The sequence below is a fragment of the Nesoenas mayeri genome (assembly GCF_963082525.1).
Source record: "Nesoenas mayeri genome assembly, chromosome: 18".
NCBI classification, from domain to species: domain Eukaryota; kingdom Metazoa; phylum Chordata; class Aves; order Columbiformes; family Columbidae; genus Nesoenas; species Nesoenas mayeri.
In genome coordinates this window covers 8,464,844-8,481,114 of record NC_137566.1, presented here as the reverse complement: position 1 = coordinate 8,481,114, position 16,271 = coordinate 8,464,844, and the positions used below count along the sequence as shown (strand labels likewise).

Here is a 16,271-nt window from a genome sequence, read left to right as displayed (position 1 = left end):
CAAGGAAACCAAGACACAAATCAGGGAGCAGAGCCAGAAACAGAACTGATTATCCAGTTCCTCATTAAAGCCACTTATGAATGTTAATATATTTTAGCTCGGAAACACTTTTTCCTCCTCTTGCGTCTTTTGATAAGAAGCAGCTGTGAACAATTGCGTAAGACTTGCAGGTACACAGGGAGCTTGTCTTTTGGGTAAGACGCCACATAAGACACAAAATCAAAACATGCAAAGCCTCCCTGAAGCACAGCCTTTGAATTCTATATTGACTGACTCACAATTCACAATTTTCCTTAACACACCAGCTTGTGTTAGTGCGTTCATGCGTGAACAGCCCTCCTTTACTACACCCGGAATGGGAGACATCATGGCACTATTTACTTGTCTAAGGTTTCATCTGTTCTAAAGTAAAAATCATGCTGTTATCATTCTCCTTTGTTGAGTTACAAGTGTTTCAGGTATCACCTAAAACCATAATAGGATCAAGCTCTTTCAAAAATACTCATATTTCAAACCTACAGCACAGAAAGGAAAGGTTGTCACCAACCCAAACTGTCTTAACTAAGGCTGAGAGCAGGCAAGCAGCCCAAACTCGGTTCCTGCTAAAAGGAGATGAACGGGAACGCTCTGAGATTTGAGTCCTACCTTGAGAGTCTTCACAGCCACCGTAAGGTTGTACTTCTTCCAGACTCCTTCATACACCTCTCCATACTGTCCTCCACCAAGCTTGTGCTTCATCGTGATGTCAGTTCGCTCTATCTCCCACTTGTCGTAGTTTGGAGACACGCCGTAAATAGTGGGCTTATTGCGTTTGGGCGCCGGGTAGTGCAAAGTGGTGATGAGCCCATCTGCAACGGTTGAATGATGATGGACCAGCTCTGCCAAGGTGTTGAAACGGCTCTCTGAAGAGACATACAGCTAGGGACCAAAGAGAGAGAGAGAACTCAATCACACATCAGAGCTTTCATATCTAGAAACTACATTATAAAATTGTGAAACCAGAGTGTTGCATCACATCTACTCGATCTGCAGTACTATGAGCTCCACCAGCTCTGTTACCAGTTCTGAGAGCTGCCAACAATCAACACGTACATGGAAATGCATGGATTCAGGAGAAAATACATGCACTTCGCTGTAACAATGTGAAAGGAATGACTGCAAATAGCATTAAATCTGCATGCTGTTGCTTGAAATGTCTTTTTTCAAAAGGCCAGTCAGTAGAGATGGGGGGATATTTCCTGGAGAGCAGGGGATTGGCAACCTCGGTGCCCTGATTCCATTATTCCTGTTTGGGTTATGACATCTTCACCTGCCTAAATTCTCTCTGAAGTGTCACTAGCAAACTGGTGCCTTCCCTGCATGTGGCCCAAGCTCCTGCACTGTGTTTGGCAGCAAGGCGGGTGGCTGCTCTGCGCAGATCCCACGATGGGCACCGGTCAATAACGCAGAAGTAAAATCATTAGCACTGAATGAGAACCTGCTGTGCAGCATGGTAACCTAGACTCGTTACCTTTTTTAACATTTATACAGAAGATCCATTTTAAGCCTAAAAGCCTACTAAAGATAACCCACAAGTGACTCCCTACCACCAGCGCTTTGTATTTCCAGTGTTCACTCAAGCCCAGTCTTCTTCTAGGCAAGGTGACAAATGCTAGAAATCTGAGTTCTAAAAAGGTTATGCTGATAACACCTGGAGGAGAGGGATGCTCTTTAGATAAAGTAAATGGACGAAACCTCATTTCAACACAGATTGATTAAAAAAAAAAAAGAACATGCCTTTCATGGTCAAAGAGGTGGAATCACCTTAAAACCAGCTGCTCTGAGAACAGAAAAGTGACAACATCAGAGAGGTGTTTACGGTTGTATGGCTTGGACCACCAAGCATCAGGCAGTACAGCCACAATTTAAAACAAGCCACACCTGCTTGGAATGACTTGTGTACTCGCAGCGGTACGAGCAGTTCACATGCTACACTGAGGACTAAAATATAAAAGTATGGATGGAGAAAATGATGCTGAATGCCACGATCACTTGGAAGTATTAGAGAATTAGAGTAAAGGAAGCTACCCATGCTTTTATGATGGCTTGTATCTCATGATCTCAAAATCTCATAGGAATTAGAAATATCTGTGTTTTGCATGACAGATCTTATGATCTTGTTACAGGTAGAGAAATAAGTTAAATAAGTGGCCAAAGGTTTCACAGCAAACCCATACCAGGATGGGGAACAGAACAGGATGATCCTACCCAGGCCACACATGTGAAGCTTTCCACTTACATCAAAAAACCACATCTGCCCACTAAACGTGCTCATTCTGTTGGCAGAAAAGGTTTTTTTCAGTCATTACATCTCAATACCAACTCCCGAAGGCCTTATTTCACATCAGCACTACTGGAAATCAGAGGTATGCCGTGTTTAAATCTTCATCTGGAATTTGCAGCCTGTATCACAGGAAGATGGAGCACAGAGCAGCGATGGACGGCGTGCTGCCAACACAGCCCAGTGAGCCGCGTACACCGACCATGCACTGCGACCCCCCTGCTCCGCTGCTCCCCATTACCAAACCTTAACTCGAGCTGCTGGCTGGAGAATTTCCCCCAAGAAAACCATCTGATGCTGCTAAACCTGCTCCAACAGAGGTAACAGGCTCGGCATGTGTCAGGTTACAGGGGGACTCGTACAGTTTGCTTCCTGGCTACGATGCTGACACATTATTTGGGCAATTTTTGTGTATCATCAGTCAAATTGTAACACCAGCCCTGTTTCTATGAAGTTAGTCACTCATCTGCAGCTTCCCTCATCAGAACACATCTTTTTTTTTCTGGTTGGTATATTTTATTAAAATATAAACCAGCCTGTGTTGACACCCAACACATCTTTCACCTGATGGGATTCCCTCTCCCAGGTCAGCAGACAAAATTGAACATCCACACCAAAAAATCCATGAAGGTCTGTGATAAAGGAGTGAGTTGAGCCACTGGAAGCTCCAAGAGACTCAAGCAGGATCCGTGTCCTGCACCCTTAATGCTGACGACAGCAGGATTTGAAGAACTGGCTGGACAACGTTGTTTATTCAGTTGGGTTACTCAACAGGAGGCTTTGCCTCAAGTATTATCAAGTCAGGAAAACCAAGTCCTCTGTACCACAGAAGTCATTTACCAGATGCCAACAAAACATTCAAAGGTGGTCCGGAAGAATATAAGCCATTAAACTGGGAAATAAAATAAAAAATGCTCTGAGGATATTTTTTTTTTTCCTTAAAAAATAGTTGAACCTCAATACATTCAGTATGAGCAGTGCTAAAATTAGGACACTTCCCTATTCGATCTTCCTAGACCTTTCAGCTTTCCCCAGGATAAAGCCTGGGCCGGGCTGTGCGATGCATGGCAGCCGTTGTTCCGCACGTTTCTCTAATACCTCTTTCTCCCGATAGCATCTTCTCTCAGTCACGGGATGTGATCCCACCAAAGCCATTCATCCTTCCTGCAGATATTAAGTTCCCCAGACAGGCTGACTAATGACCCAGCGGGCTGGGAAGGCCCCAGGTGCTCGGGGAGTTGAAGGTAAGAGCTTTCTTTGGGCAGAGCCGTGCTGTGCTGCCAAGTGGGTAATAGAGTATGACGTGAGCAGCTCGGAGCGGGGAACCTGCTCCATCAGTCTTCATTTCAGAGGGAAAAGCAGAGATATTAGTTGTTTCTCTTCGTGCCTCCTCGGCTTTTAAGGCTGGGGATGGGTGCTGGAAGAGCCCAGCAGCAGAGCAGGCAGCACGGCTGCTATGAAGCTGTCACAATTCACTGCCCAGATTATTAACACGAATTAAAACCAATGTGGTTTAACATGTCAGGCTGCAAACTGCAGCGACTGGTGCACGGACATGGCAAAACGACCCTTATGTAGGGATGCTGGCCCTGGCAATGGGGAGAGCTGTGGCTGCCTCTTTGCTCACCAGGCACGAGCAGCCAAAGCTTTCGGTCGCTGCCGCTCCTTGATTTTGTATTTGCAGCCACCACCAGCTGCAGATCTGCTGTGGCGAATTGTGCTGACCTGCGCCTTTTCTCAAAAACACCAATTCAAGCAACTTTGTGGAAAATGAACGGTTAACCTGGCTAATACGGACCCTAACGGATTATCGGAGTGCTGCAGAACTGTTTTTTAGGGATAAAAACAGCTCTGCTGGGATGAAAGCCTTCATATGCCAAACCCTTTCACAGCTAAAACGGAGAACGTGCTACCGCATCATGGACACATGCGTGTTTACACCCACTGAAGGCGGCCTGGATTGAAATGTTCACGTGTGAACATTGCTCATCTGCCAGCATCAATGTGAATTGAAGGAACATCAACTAGAGAGACAGGGGGAGGAATAATATTCCAGATTGCCATGTCGTCCTTCAAGCGTGCTGCACGCCAGCATTTCCCAGGGCTGATTCTGACCACAGAGCGTTTCTACGCTGGAGGAAAAAGGAAGAATCAAAGTGCCATAATTTAGAAATACATTATCTTAACTAACATGGTCAGAATTGTCTCTATTACAATCTGTCTGCCAAAGCAGACAAAAGGTATTTCATTACTGAATAAAATCTGTTTATCTTATTAAAAGTTTTAGAGTGATGAGTCTGATAAACAGGTGACACTATGGCTCCCTAGGTTTTCATACTAAAGATTTTGCTGTCAATATCACTGTAAGAAGAATAAAGCTCTGGCAGGACAAAGGTAAATGGGCCACGGTGGGCCACTACTATACTTGATTTTTAATTTTAATTACAGAGCTCTAATGGCACAGAATCTGTCATTGCTGGATGCTGGCAAGAAGAGCCTCAGCAGCCATGCTGCTCCAGATCCACACTTCAACTTCTGCACAGGATCTGAAGAGACATTGCTTCAAACAGATTGGCTACAAACAAGATTTTTCCAAAATCCAATGCCAGCAGAAATGTTTCCATGAAATTCAAACAAAACAAAAATCTGTGGAGAACTACACTTTTATGCTAACGTTTCTCTGCAGCATCCACAAAGCACAGCATTGCAACACTGCTACAGCACACAACGATCTAGAGAAACAAACTTAAGAAACTAGAGACTGGGCCCATATAAAAGTGAAAGTGCCTACCCGTCTCCAATGATCACGCTGAAATACTGTAGAGAAATCAAAACAGTAGTTAAAAATACTGCAGAATAGCTCAAGAAGCATCCTGTCCCTAATATTTGCAGGATTATCAGAAACAGGCACTGACTTGTCTGATTTAGCAAAGAGATTACCTTTTGAACATACGGGACAAGAATTCATCCTCAGAATATCATCTTAATATCTATTACATACAGCTCTGATGTAACTCTATCACCTACCTTATGGTGTTTCGCTGCTGAGCTGTATTATATCTCACCAGAAGATTGCTAAAGGAATAAACCTGTTTTGTCACTGATGCGACAGTTGCAGTTTATTGTATAATAACTACAGATGATGAACATTGCGATCAGAGTTCAGAACTGCCCAATTCAATTGCTACTACTTGATCCGGTACAGTCAGGATACCGGTAAGGTTTTCTTTCATGGTTTGGACATCCTACCTTTCCGTCGGACGCAGTGTTTATTCTGTAGTGGTACACCCTTCCCTCGTATCGCAGGGAGATGGATCTCTGGCCTGGACTGCTCTCGCTCTCTCGCACGAGAAAGCTGCCGTTGATCCCGCTGCTCAGAAGGTACTCGGCAGCGTTCCGTGACACCGGTCCATGATACCAGGAATGCTTCTCCAAACTGTTCACCGGGGTGATGTAGTTGCTGGGTACCCAGCCTTGTCCGTTCTTAGTTTGGGCCTCGCACCATTCCCCATTGTGGTTGTAGCCCAGGACACGGAGCTTTTCACCTTAGCACAAAAGAGAATAAATTTAGACATGGCAAACCTGGGCTCTTTCTGGCTACAGGTCATCGAATCATCTCCTGTAAGAACAGATATCTGGCTGAGCAAGCAGCATGTGTGTTTCTTTGAGTGGACCCTCAAAGCCAAACAAAGTCACACACATGCTTCAGGAGTTTTCTGCACCAGCTCTGATACTGATTGAGCTTAAAAAAATTCACCTAGCAAATTTTATTTGAACTGAGTTGGCTTGATGGGGCTGGGAGAGAGCAGGAGGGGATAAACAATTAAAAAATCATTTCAATTAGCGAGGTAAGCTGATGTGACCTGGAGTACAGATGAGGAACAGAAGGATCGAGTAAGAAAACACTATCTATACAGCCATTTTTCCTACAGGGACAGTGTTCTGGCGAACTATGAAAATGATAGAGGTCAGCCTTTAAAATCAGCTTAATTTCTCAGTTCAAATTCTTGCTCCTAACCGAGACCTTAGTTTTGGCAAACAGTTTCTTGCCCAATGCAAAAGCTTCAAAGAGTTTTAACCTTTTAAAAGGTTACGACTTTGGGAAACATTTGTATTTATTTAAGAAGAATTCCCACAGTAAAAAAAAAATTCCATAGGGTTTAGTGTATAACTCAGTTATCCCACAGTGGTTTTTCCTTCTGTGCCTTCTCACACACTCCGAGAACCGCTCTGCCTGGCGACCTTACCTTTAGTTATGCTGAGAGTGTTGTCCCCGCTCGCCACAAAATCATAGAGTGCAACAAAGAGGTGGGGGTCATTTTCACTGGGACAGGACAGGAGGTTTTCCTTGGAGTTCCAGCGAGCTGCTTCGCTCAGACCCTGGGGCTCAAAGTCCGACACCACCGGCCTCTGAAGGGCTTCTGGAGTAGGAAGAGAGAAAGAGGGGAAAAAGCAGGTTCATTTGTGCTGATAAAAGCCAGCCGGTCAACCCACACGCTCTGATTTTCTCATTTGCATTGTGCTTCTTGCCATGTGCGCTCCACGGACGGTTTTCTAATGCAGATCTCCTGCCACATGGGCAGGACACGCTCGTCCCAGAGCTGTCCCCAGCCCCTAGGAAAGGGAAAGCCGCTCTCCCTCTGTGCTGCTCATGTAGGCTCTTTGCTGCTGCTAAATCCTTTGGCTCATTCCCAACTTGGAATAGTTAGATTTGAAAACAAACCCAAGGCCTTCAAAATCGCCAGAACGTGCAGCCAGGCAGGGGGAGATTTATAAGATGTGGTATTTGAGAATGAGATACGTACTTCCGTGGGTCACTGTATTTTTAATCATTTCCTATTTGAGTACAAGGCTGTGCCTTTTTTATTGCCCTCTGTCCTGCTTGCTGCTCTCAAAACCAGAGTGCAGTGGCCAGTGCACTTCACACAACGAGCTTTCCACATCTTCAGGAATCCTGAGTCACCTCCAGAAAAGTAGATGCCTAAAAACTGAGCTTCACAGGCGAGTTAAAACCAACCACCAAAGTTTTTTGTACACTGCAGCACATCAGGCGTGTAATATTGTGTACCAGGCAAGTCCAAGCACATCAGTGAATTTTATCACAAGAAAAAACCCCTGCAAACCGTTATCTCCGTATCACGATTCAGGAGTTTGTGGCAGTGATGCTCCAGGCAGTCGTGCCCCTCACTCCAATGTGCCACCTCCAGCTGTGCTGGCACAAACCCAGCGCAAGAAGTTTTGAAAACAATCTTGTTTTTTGAAGGGTTATTTTCCATCTGGATGGATTAATTGAGCAAGGTCACGGCACACAAACCATCGCGTCAGCGCAGCTATGGGGACAGGAAACACGGCGCTATTGCACCCAGTCCCTCGAACCACGAAATTGCTTTTTGTTACTCAGCATCAGCCGCCGCCTGCTCCCCCAGAGCCCTGAATCCTCCTTCTGCACAGGTGAACACAGCAGGGCTCTGCAGGGAGAAATCCCAGGCCAAGTGTCTTCACAAAACAAGAATACGCTAACCCTACCAATGATAACAAATCCCATTGTTTTGGTGGTGAAAGTGCCACTAGCCACCCACACAGATAATCTGGCGTCCTCGGTGTATTAGTCACACCACCACTGGTAAAGGCTCTCTGGGTGATTATTTATGAAAATGAGTAGTACTGTGTTCTTTGGAAAAGGTAATATCATAAATGTGGGCAGAGAGCAAAGCAACAAGTATCCATGTTGTTGGGCCTGTTTTCCTAGCCAAACCATATCTGCAGGGAGATATATTTTTATAGTGAATCCAAGAAGTCAAATAATTCTGCTTTCCAAATGATTCCCCAGTCAGAGAAGGTGGTGGTGTCTTGGGTGGTTTTTTAAAGCACCAGGACATTCTTGCTTCCCCCTCCCGTTTCCAGCAGGAGAAGACATTTTAATAGCCCGGGTTTGCTTCAAGAGGGACAATGAGAAAAGAAACAGAAAATCCACTTTCAGAAAATTAAGCTATAATCATTTTACCATGCAAACGCTTTGATCCTGTCAAGTCCATTAAGCTCCCTTATCAAACACAGGGCACTGCAGTGACTGGAGATACTCCAAGGAGTTACACCGTCAGTGAACACCTGGAACAGACAGCACAGAGCTGCGAGGAGCAGACGCACAACGGCAGCGAGGAGCAACGCGGTGATGCTCTCCCCCAAATACAGCACAAATCAGTGCATGCTGCATGGTGGGATGGACTGTAACCTCTGCTAGGAAAGAAAATGCGTCCCCCACGGGGGAGTGATTGGAGAGGAAGGCAGGAAATCCAAGGCAGGCTCCCCTCCAACTCCAGCGCGATCGCAGCCCAGCGAGGACGGCGCAGGCACGGCCACGGATGGAGATGCGGGAGGAGAGCCAAGCGCTCCGCAAGAATCCCTCCCTCGTGCCCAGAGCACGGCGATGCTAGGACTGACTCATTGCACGTGGATGCCAAGGTATGCGCTTCGATTCCGAGCGTGAGACAACGAACACCAAAACCAAGCTGTGGTGTGAAAGTCAAGGAAGGCTGGTTTTGCTCGACGACGTTCCTACAAACACTGACTCAGTGATCACTGTCTGCAAACCCAGGGACCGGCGAGAGCAAGGGCTGATAAATAAAAGGATGAGAATTCGATAAGCTGGAAAACCACACAAGTTCCTGAGCGAACACAGAACATGCTGCGCACAGACAGGTTTGTATCTTCCCTATCAGCCCAGGGGAGGTACACACCGAGGAGGACAGCACGACGGGGAGATGCAGGACCCAAGTCTCAGGTTGGGTTAATAGTGGCATTTCCAGAAGGCAGGAACCCCGAACTAAGAGCAGGGGGAGGGAAGGCAGCGACTGAACAAAGCTTGAAGGGCAGCAAGAACCAGAGAAGGAGGCCATGAGCCAACACACAGAAGAGCGTAAAGGAAAGAGCAGAGTTGTGGTGACCCGAGTGTAGCAGAAGCTTGATAGACCGTGACAAAACACACTTTTAAAGGTCTGGGCCCCAAGAGGGGGCTGTCAGCAGACTCGGGACACAAAACCATGAAGCGAGAGAAGCTGACAGGACACGGCCATCTGGGAGCCACTCACAGCCAGCTGTCAGCAGCTCTTCTCCAGTACATTTGCCCAGACATCGCAGTCCTTCAGCACAGGAATTAGACGTTGCTGTTCATACGTATTGAGGGTCTTTTTCAACACACTACAGCTTCTTCACCTCCTACTGCTGGTGGTAACTACAACTCTACAACACCCCTGAGCTCTTCAACGGGACAGATTCCTCCTAACAAACCAGCTTGGCTGCTGTACCTACAGGAGGGGATCTTGGTGCGGTGACAGGGCAGGAACCGAGCGTAATTCAATCTGTTATCTCTGCACTGTGATTCCTCCCACGCATCCACTTTGTCTTCTGCTACATCCCAGCAAGACTGTGATTTATTACTTTGATCACACCGTGCTCCAGATGACACCCGGACTCCTGGGAGGAGTCCCCAGGCAACGCTGGAATTCAGTTCTCCACTAACACCAACTAAATGACAACAATTAAAGCAGAGCAGACTTCGAAATAAGACAAAGCAGCTTTTACTTTGAAGCATTAACCATAAGAATGTCTCCGTCTCCCCCCTAATTTTTTTACCAGGAGATGTTTATGTATGCACACAGAAAGGTTTCATAAGCGCAGCTATCTCCTGCTAATTACTGTTTATACGAAGTCATGAATCATTCTTAGGGACTGTGGAAGAAGTTCTCAGATATGAAAAATTCTGGTCCAGACCAACGCAAGCAGATTTCCTCAGTAATTTAAGGGAAGGGTTGGAAAACAGGCAGAAGCACAGAATTCCACTCAGCTCTTCCAGCAGTCCCGAGAGAAGGAAGAGACCTCCTGTCTCCCTACAAAACAAACATCCTGTGGGCTTACAGACTGCGCTGGCGTTTTTTCCACGAGGTTTCTCGCACGAGAAAGCACAGAACACATCTAATAATCTCTTCAGAGGTACAGCACACGTTATCTAAAGCTTCTCCTTTCCCTGCATTCTCCTGCTCTCCTTTTCCCCTGGAAGAAATGATGATAAATAGCAGAATAGCCTCGCAGATTTAATATATCCAAATGTTTATCAGTTTGAGTGCATTTGATGGAGCAGCTGTCTCCCTGTCCCAGTATCTCCTCAGCGGCCCTCACGGATTCCCTATGCCTGACGGAAGGTGCCTTCATCATCTTGTGGCTTTTGTTGTTGGTTTTTGGTTGTGGGGTTTTTGTTTGTTTGGGTTTTTTTGAATGTTCACTCTTACATTAACCTGCAGGTTCCACTCGAGTTCATTCACTGAGTTTATTCCATTTATAACTCCTTAGTGATATGGTAAATATCATCTTTCTCCAGCCAGCTAAACACAGTTGTAGATGTATGGAGCACAATAGTGGGTATGGCAGAAATTCGGGTTTTATTCCCAAATCTCCTACTATAACTGCTGCTTGGCCTTAGATTATAACCTCTGGGAAAGGAAAAGAGTACCCAAGTCAACTTCAATGACACGTATTTCTGAAAACTCCACAATTTTTGTTCAGTTCCATTACTAAGGGAGCAGATCTAGTGAGGTTTACCCGTTTCTGAGCCCTGGGAAGGGAAAGCACCAAGAAAGAATCATTGAGATTTACTGAGCAGCCCCAGACTGCTTGGGGAAGGACTAACATGTCTGTGGATGATCAGTTTTAGGTCTGAAGACAGTTACGGCTTTCCCTATGAAATTATAATCCTTTCCTCACCATGACCCACGGGAAGTGGCAGCCAGCACCATCAGCCTGATTTGTTAACAAGGATGGGACGGGCAAGAACCACTGGAACAAGGACGTAACTAGCAAGACATTACAAAGGCACAAACGCATTTTAGAAGAACTCTACTGAGTGACAAGAGGCCAAGAGGTGAGGAGCAAAAAATAGCCAAGAAACAAACAGAAGGCCCTGCCCTGGGAGGCAGCAACGCCGTGTTAACGCGCTCGCTCTTCCCAACAGATTGACCCGAGATCTGTCTGCGGATCGCAGCGAAATCAGGGCAGAATGAGTCGTCGGCATTTCAGATCTGGGTCTGGCTCAAAACATGCCCAAAGGCATAAAAAGAAACTCTCCAGGAACGAGGCAACATCCACGGGCTGCTGCTCCTCCCCAGGCTCCTCTGACTGTAACAGGACACGCTTAGATGAAAAGAAACAAATACAGACAACCTGACAGCTGGCGGGACAGAAATCACTTCAGTTAGAAAACAAAGGACTTTACTAGTGCCCCCAAAACAGTTTTTAAACTTTACTGAGAACACTGATGGATTTTAAACAAGGCTTCTGCCTTTTGGTGGCAGAGCAAGCCCAAAAAGGCAGCAAGACTATTCCAGCCCCTATTTGGGACATGGACACATTCTGTTTTCCAGATCAGATTGGCAGCAGTACATGCTGTGCCTCTTCTCTTCTACTCTTTACCCTTTCTTGGTGTGAAGTGGGCGAGGAATCCTTCGGGTTGGCAAAGGCAGAAAGGAGAAAGCAGATGAGAGAAATTCAGATCTCTCACATTTTAGAATAATATTTACTAGTGGGAAGAGAAACGAGGGCAGAAAATGGCCAGCTTCAACATCAATACGAAATCTCAGTAATCGTTAGACCTAATCTGAACTTATTTTTGATCAAGTTAAGAAAAGGTCTCAGGCCTGGCTGTACAGAGCAAAGCGCTGGGCAATGGGATGGAGCTCCTGCCATCTCTTCACACCTCCACAAACACAACTCACCAAAAAATCCTCATTCCTGCACACGAACACAGCACAAGAGCCTTTCAGAAGAGGACCGCCTCGAAAAGAAAAACCCCACATTTTGGATTACTTGGTCAAAAGACACGTCCATCTACACAGGTGCCTGACTCTACATCAACCTTACACCAAACCCAACCTCAAGACAGTATTTTCCAGAAGTGTGTTTAAAATAACCACCACAAAACAAACAGATTTGGTTTTGTTACAGTTCCATGCTATTCACCAAGCAAATGCTGTGGTGTTTCTGTTAACATGTGGAAATGAAAATAAGAAACTGATTTAGGTACAATTTAATCTCACTTGCAAGCTGCAACTGGTTTTCAACACAACTAATAGACCTTCCATCCTTTACGCAGTTATGGTTAAGGTTTCATAGTAAAGAAACTTTACTATAGTAAACATAGTAAAGAAACTTTACTATAGTAAAGAAACTTTCAGCTTTCCTCTCACATCCTCAACAGCTTCCCCTACAATAAGGCAAAGAGAGCAGAGAGGAATCCTCCAGTGGTGTCACCGTCATCTGCTCAGCCCTTTGGGGGGCTGTGGGACATGTGTGGGGCTGGACTGGCCACCACACATGGCTCACGGGGACCCAGGGTCCCCCTCTTTTGTCCCAAGCCTGCCCATTTCTCCCAAACCATCAGTCCGGCCTTCACACGACTGCAAGTTGAAGTGGATGCTGTCAAAATGAACCAGCCCAGATGTAAAAACCTGTTATGCTCCTCAGGGTAATAACACAAGGATATTTTCACTTGTGCCCTTGAAGCACAAGGGTTTGGGACAAGCCACCTCTACTCTTTGGAAGAGTCCTCAGTAGGGCTTTCAATATCACCAACATTTTAATAGGAAAGCTGCCTAGGAATACTATGTGGGGACCTTCAGGTTTAGAAATTAATAACACAAGTGTTTTGGGTGGTTTTGGTTGGTTGGTTGGTTTTTTTCCAGATGTCCTTAACAAATAGCTCCTCACTTCTCACCCTGCTTTCCAAGAGAGCCACAGTAGCCTACATTAAGATTGTAGTTGCCACATTTGTTCACCTTCAACATGCCACATGGGTCCTGGCTTCGGTTTTGCCTCACACTGAGCTGAGAATGGGACTGAGCTACTTTGATAGAAGAGAAATTAAAAGTTGTTTCCATGCTTATTTCCTATCCCATCACAAAAAATAAGTGCACAGCCACAGTCCCAGGGAGGCTGAAGGCAGAAATACTACAATATTCAGTGCGTCGACCATCATGTTGTTAACTGGATACTGCCTATACGGCACAAGTCAAGCTGTGCTGTAATCTCATTAAGCAACTTCATTGCAAATTGGGGGGGGGGAGTGGTTGTAGCTCACACACACACAGAAAAGGGAAAACTTGCACAAACAGTCAGGCTAACGCCGCTGTAACATCATCCCATAGCATTCATTCCAGCAGGGAAGAGGCCCCAAGCTCTGCCTGCTCCCCCAGGGCCGTATTGAAAGATCCAACTGGACAGAATGGAGCGGCCCCAAGTAAACCAGACACGGACTGAGATCTCCTACACCCGAAAGAACTCAGTCACGTAGGAAAGACTGAAATTATTAATATGCATCCGCCCACCATTAGGTTTCTGAAACTTTAAATAAGTAAAAAAGTCCTCTGCAAACTCTTCTTTGATTTTAGACAACACAAAACTCTTCAGAGCCACTAAATGTGCCTGATAAATCCAGACTCTCGATCCGAAATTTCTTCAAACGGGTTTGCCACGAGAAGCCATTTGTAGATTTTGAGATTCCTGACCTATGAATTTCCGAGGACCATTTCTCCACTAAATATTCAAGAGTTGAGCAACAGCAACTTGCGATAGGCCCCGGGAAATCAGCTGCTGCCTTTCGTGCCTCTGATTTGACGACTTGGCACGGCCCTGGCATGCGGATTATTTTTTACTGAAGCAACATGCAGCAACACAAAAGAAGTTGAAGAAGCTGGGTCTGAAGCCACACTGGGGTGAAGAACTTGCTCGAGCTCATATTGAACAAGACCTCGGCCCAAAGTCCCCCAGCCCGGCATGGGGGCTCTGTCACCCACTCTTTCAATCTGAACTAGTCGGGTCCATGTGTTTAACATCTCAGTGTCTCCAAATAACCACAGTTGTCACCCAAAAATCACCTTTTAAAAGCAAACATGCAAGAAAAAACAGTTAAATGAATGCCTATGGAAAGCAAACTTACAAGGGGACAACCCAAATGAACTAAGAGATTAATACGTATTAACATACGCTGAAAATATTTTAGTGATAGACTCATCTAAATTTTCTTCCTGAGCCTGGAGTTGGTTTTATCATCCTCCCCTCACATCCAAAATAAGGAAGATCCTTCCACTGGTAAAATAAAAATAAAGCTAAGGCCTGAAGATACAGTTTTGTTTATGGGTTCGGCAATAAGATCACTTGACATTTTACAACCATAAATGGTAGAGCCGCGCTCCCTTTGTATACTGCAGTTAATGAAAGTCACCTGGGGTCTGGATGCTGCGTACACCCGCACCCCCGCACGCAAAAGCTGAGCCTAAAGCTGGCTAGCACCAAATACTGCCCCAAGCCTGGCCCCGAATTGCAAGCAAGGGATAAAACTCGTGTTTGGGATGGCGACGGGGTCGGGCCATGTTGCTTGGGGAACTACCGAAGGGACACGTCCCAAACAAGGTCCCTTTGGGTACTCACCTTCCAGGTAGCAGCTGGAGGAGGAGGAAAGCCCTTTCTTCGATTTGCAACCCACCAATTTCAAGCAAATCTCCAACATTTTCATTTGTTAGAGTTTGGCTTCAGCTGTCTGGTTTCCCTTCCCACCCCCCGTCCTCTTTCAAGCTTCTTCTCGAGTTATCCGGTCAAAGTCTTAAAAAGAAAAAAAGCTCCGGGAAAAGTTTAAAAAAAATCCAGGAAAAGTGTAAAAGATAATACCCACGGGAAGACTAAAAGAAAATATCCGGGAAAAGTCTTAAAGAAATTATCCAGGAAAAGTCTACGAGAAAATATCCAGGAAAAGTCTAAGAAATCCAGCGCTCTGAAAACCATTACAAGGGTGAGCCCGAGAGGCGGAAAATCCTGGGGCCCCGCGTCTCCTCTCGCGGGGAGTGAACTCCAGCCATCTTCCCTCCTTCCCAACTCTTTTGGCGGGAGAGAGGAGGGGGCGGAAAAAGAAAAAAGAAGAAAAAAAAAGGGGATTTTTTCTTTTTTTTTTTAAAAAAAAGAAGAACGAAAGCAAATCCAAGCAAGTTGGGCAGAGTTAGCGCTGGCCACGCTGAGCGGCGGCTGCCCGCATGCTGCCGGCGCTGGGTGCAGGCAGGGCTGGGTGCAGGCAGGGCTGCCAACAAAGGGCCCCTTCAGCCGCTGCCTCCCTCCATGACATCAGGCGGGCGAGCAACGCCCTCGCTCCTTAACCCTCCTCCTGCCTGCGCCTGCCTGCTCGCACAACGCCAGGGTGGAAAAGCAACAAGTTTCCCTGCTCTGGGAGAGCCCTGGTTAGTTTGGGAAGGGGGGAAAGGGAGGATTAAGGGATAACGCTGCTGTGGTGCGTGTGCACGGCTCTGGTAAAGCGAGTTGTAGGCAATAGTCAGAAGTCTTAGATGCGGGTTGTTTCACAGCGACTTGCAACAGGGAGAAGTGAAGTGAGAGCTGATCCCGCCTGAGCCCAGCACAAAACCTGCCAAAGAGCTGGGGGTGCTCCCCAGGAGATCCAGTCGTAGTATCGCTGTGATAACTACAGGCAAATGGATTCCAATCTCAGCTGATGCACTTACACTTGCAGGGTACTACTCCCCTTGCACAAAAGTCCCACCATCCACTGTTCTTTCCCCCTGCAAACTGTGCCTTTCCCTTGCAGGTTTCTCAAGGCTACACATTAATTACAACTGCCCAGTTTTGCACTTTTTAGAGAGTGCTTTCTGGCATTATTGTGTGTCTCCTTTTTAAAACAACCATCATTTCCACTATATTTATTTATATTCTGTATATGTGTATACATATTGTATATATAAAGGAGACAGCAAATTGGGTGTGTATACAGTTGAATTTTTTTCCACTCAGAAATCCCTTTTCATTTCCCAAACCTTGGGGTGCTTTTGCTGCTCAGAGCAAGAGGAGCTGAAGGGTGCAAAGCTCATTGGGGTGCCAAATAGAGAGGCTGGGGATAAAGGACTGG

The 16,271-nt window shown here is 46.1% G+C and overlaps 1 protein-coding gene across 1 annotated transcript in view; it reads right to left on the bottom strand.

The window, feature by feature from the left end:
- Positions 1-15,642, bottom strand: part of ABL1 (ABL proto-oncogene 1, non-receptor tyrosine kinase) — a 29,639-nt gene extending 13,997 nt beyond the window's left edge. Inside the window, exons 1-4 of the mRNA XM_080355900.1 lie at positions 14,795-15,642; positions 6,568-6,741; positions 5,570-5,865; positions 646-918 (exon numbers count right to left, since the gene is read on the bottom strand). Of these exons, the coding sequence (XP_080212026.1) occupies positions 646-918; positions 5,570-5,865; positions 6,568-6,741; positions 14,795-14,879 (828 nt within the window). The 5' untranslated portion in view covers positions 14,880-15,642. The remainder of the gene's footprint in view (positions 1-645; positions 919-5,569; positions 5,866-6,567; positions 6,742-14,794) is intronic.
- Positions 15,643-16,271: the final 629 nt, after the last annotated feature.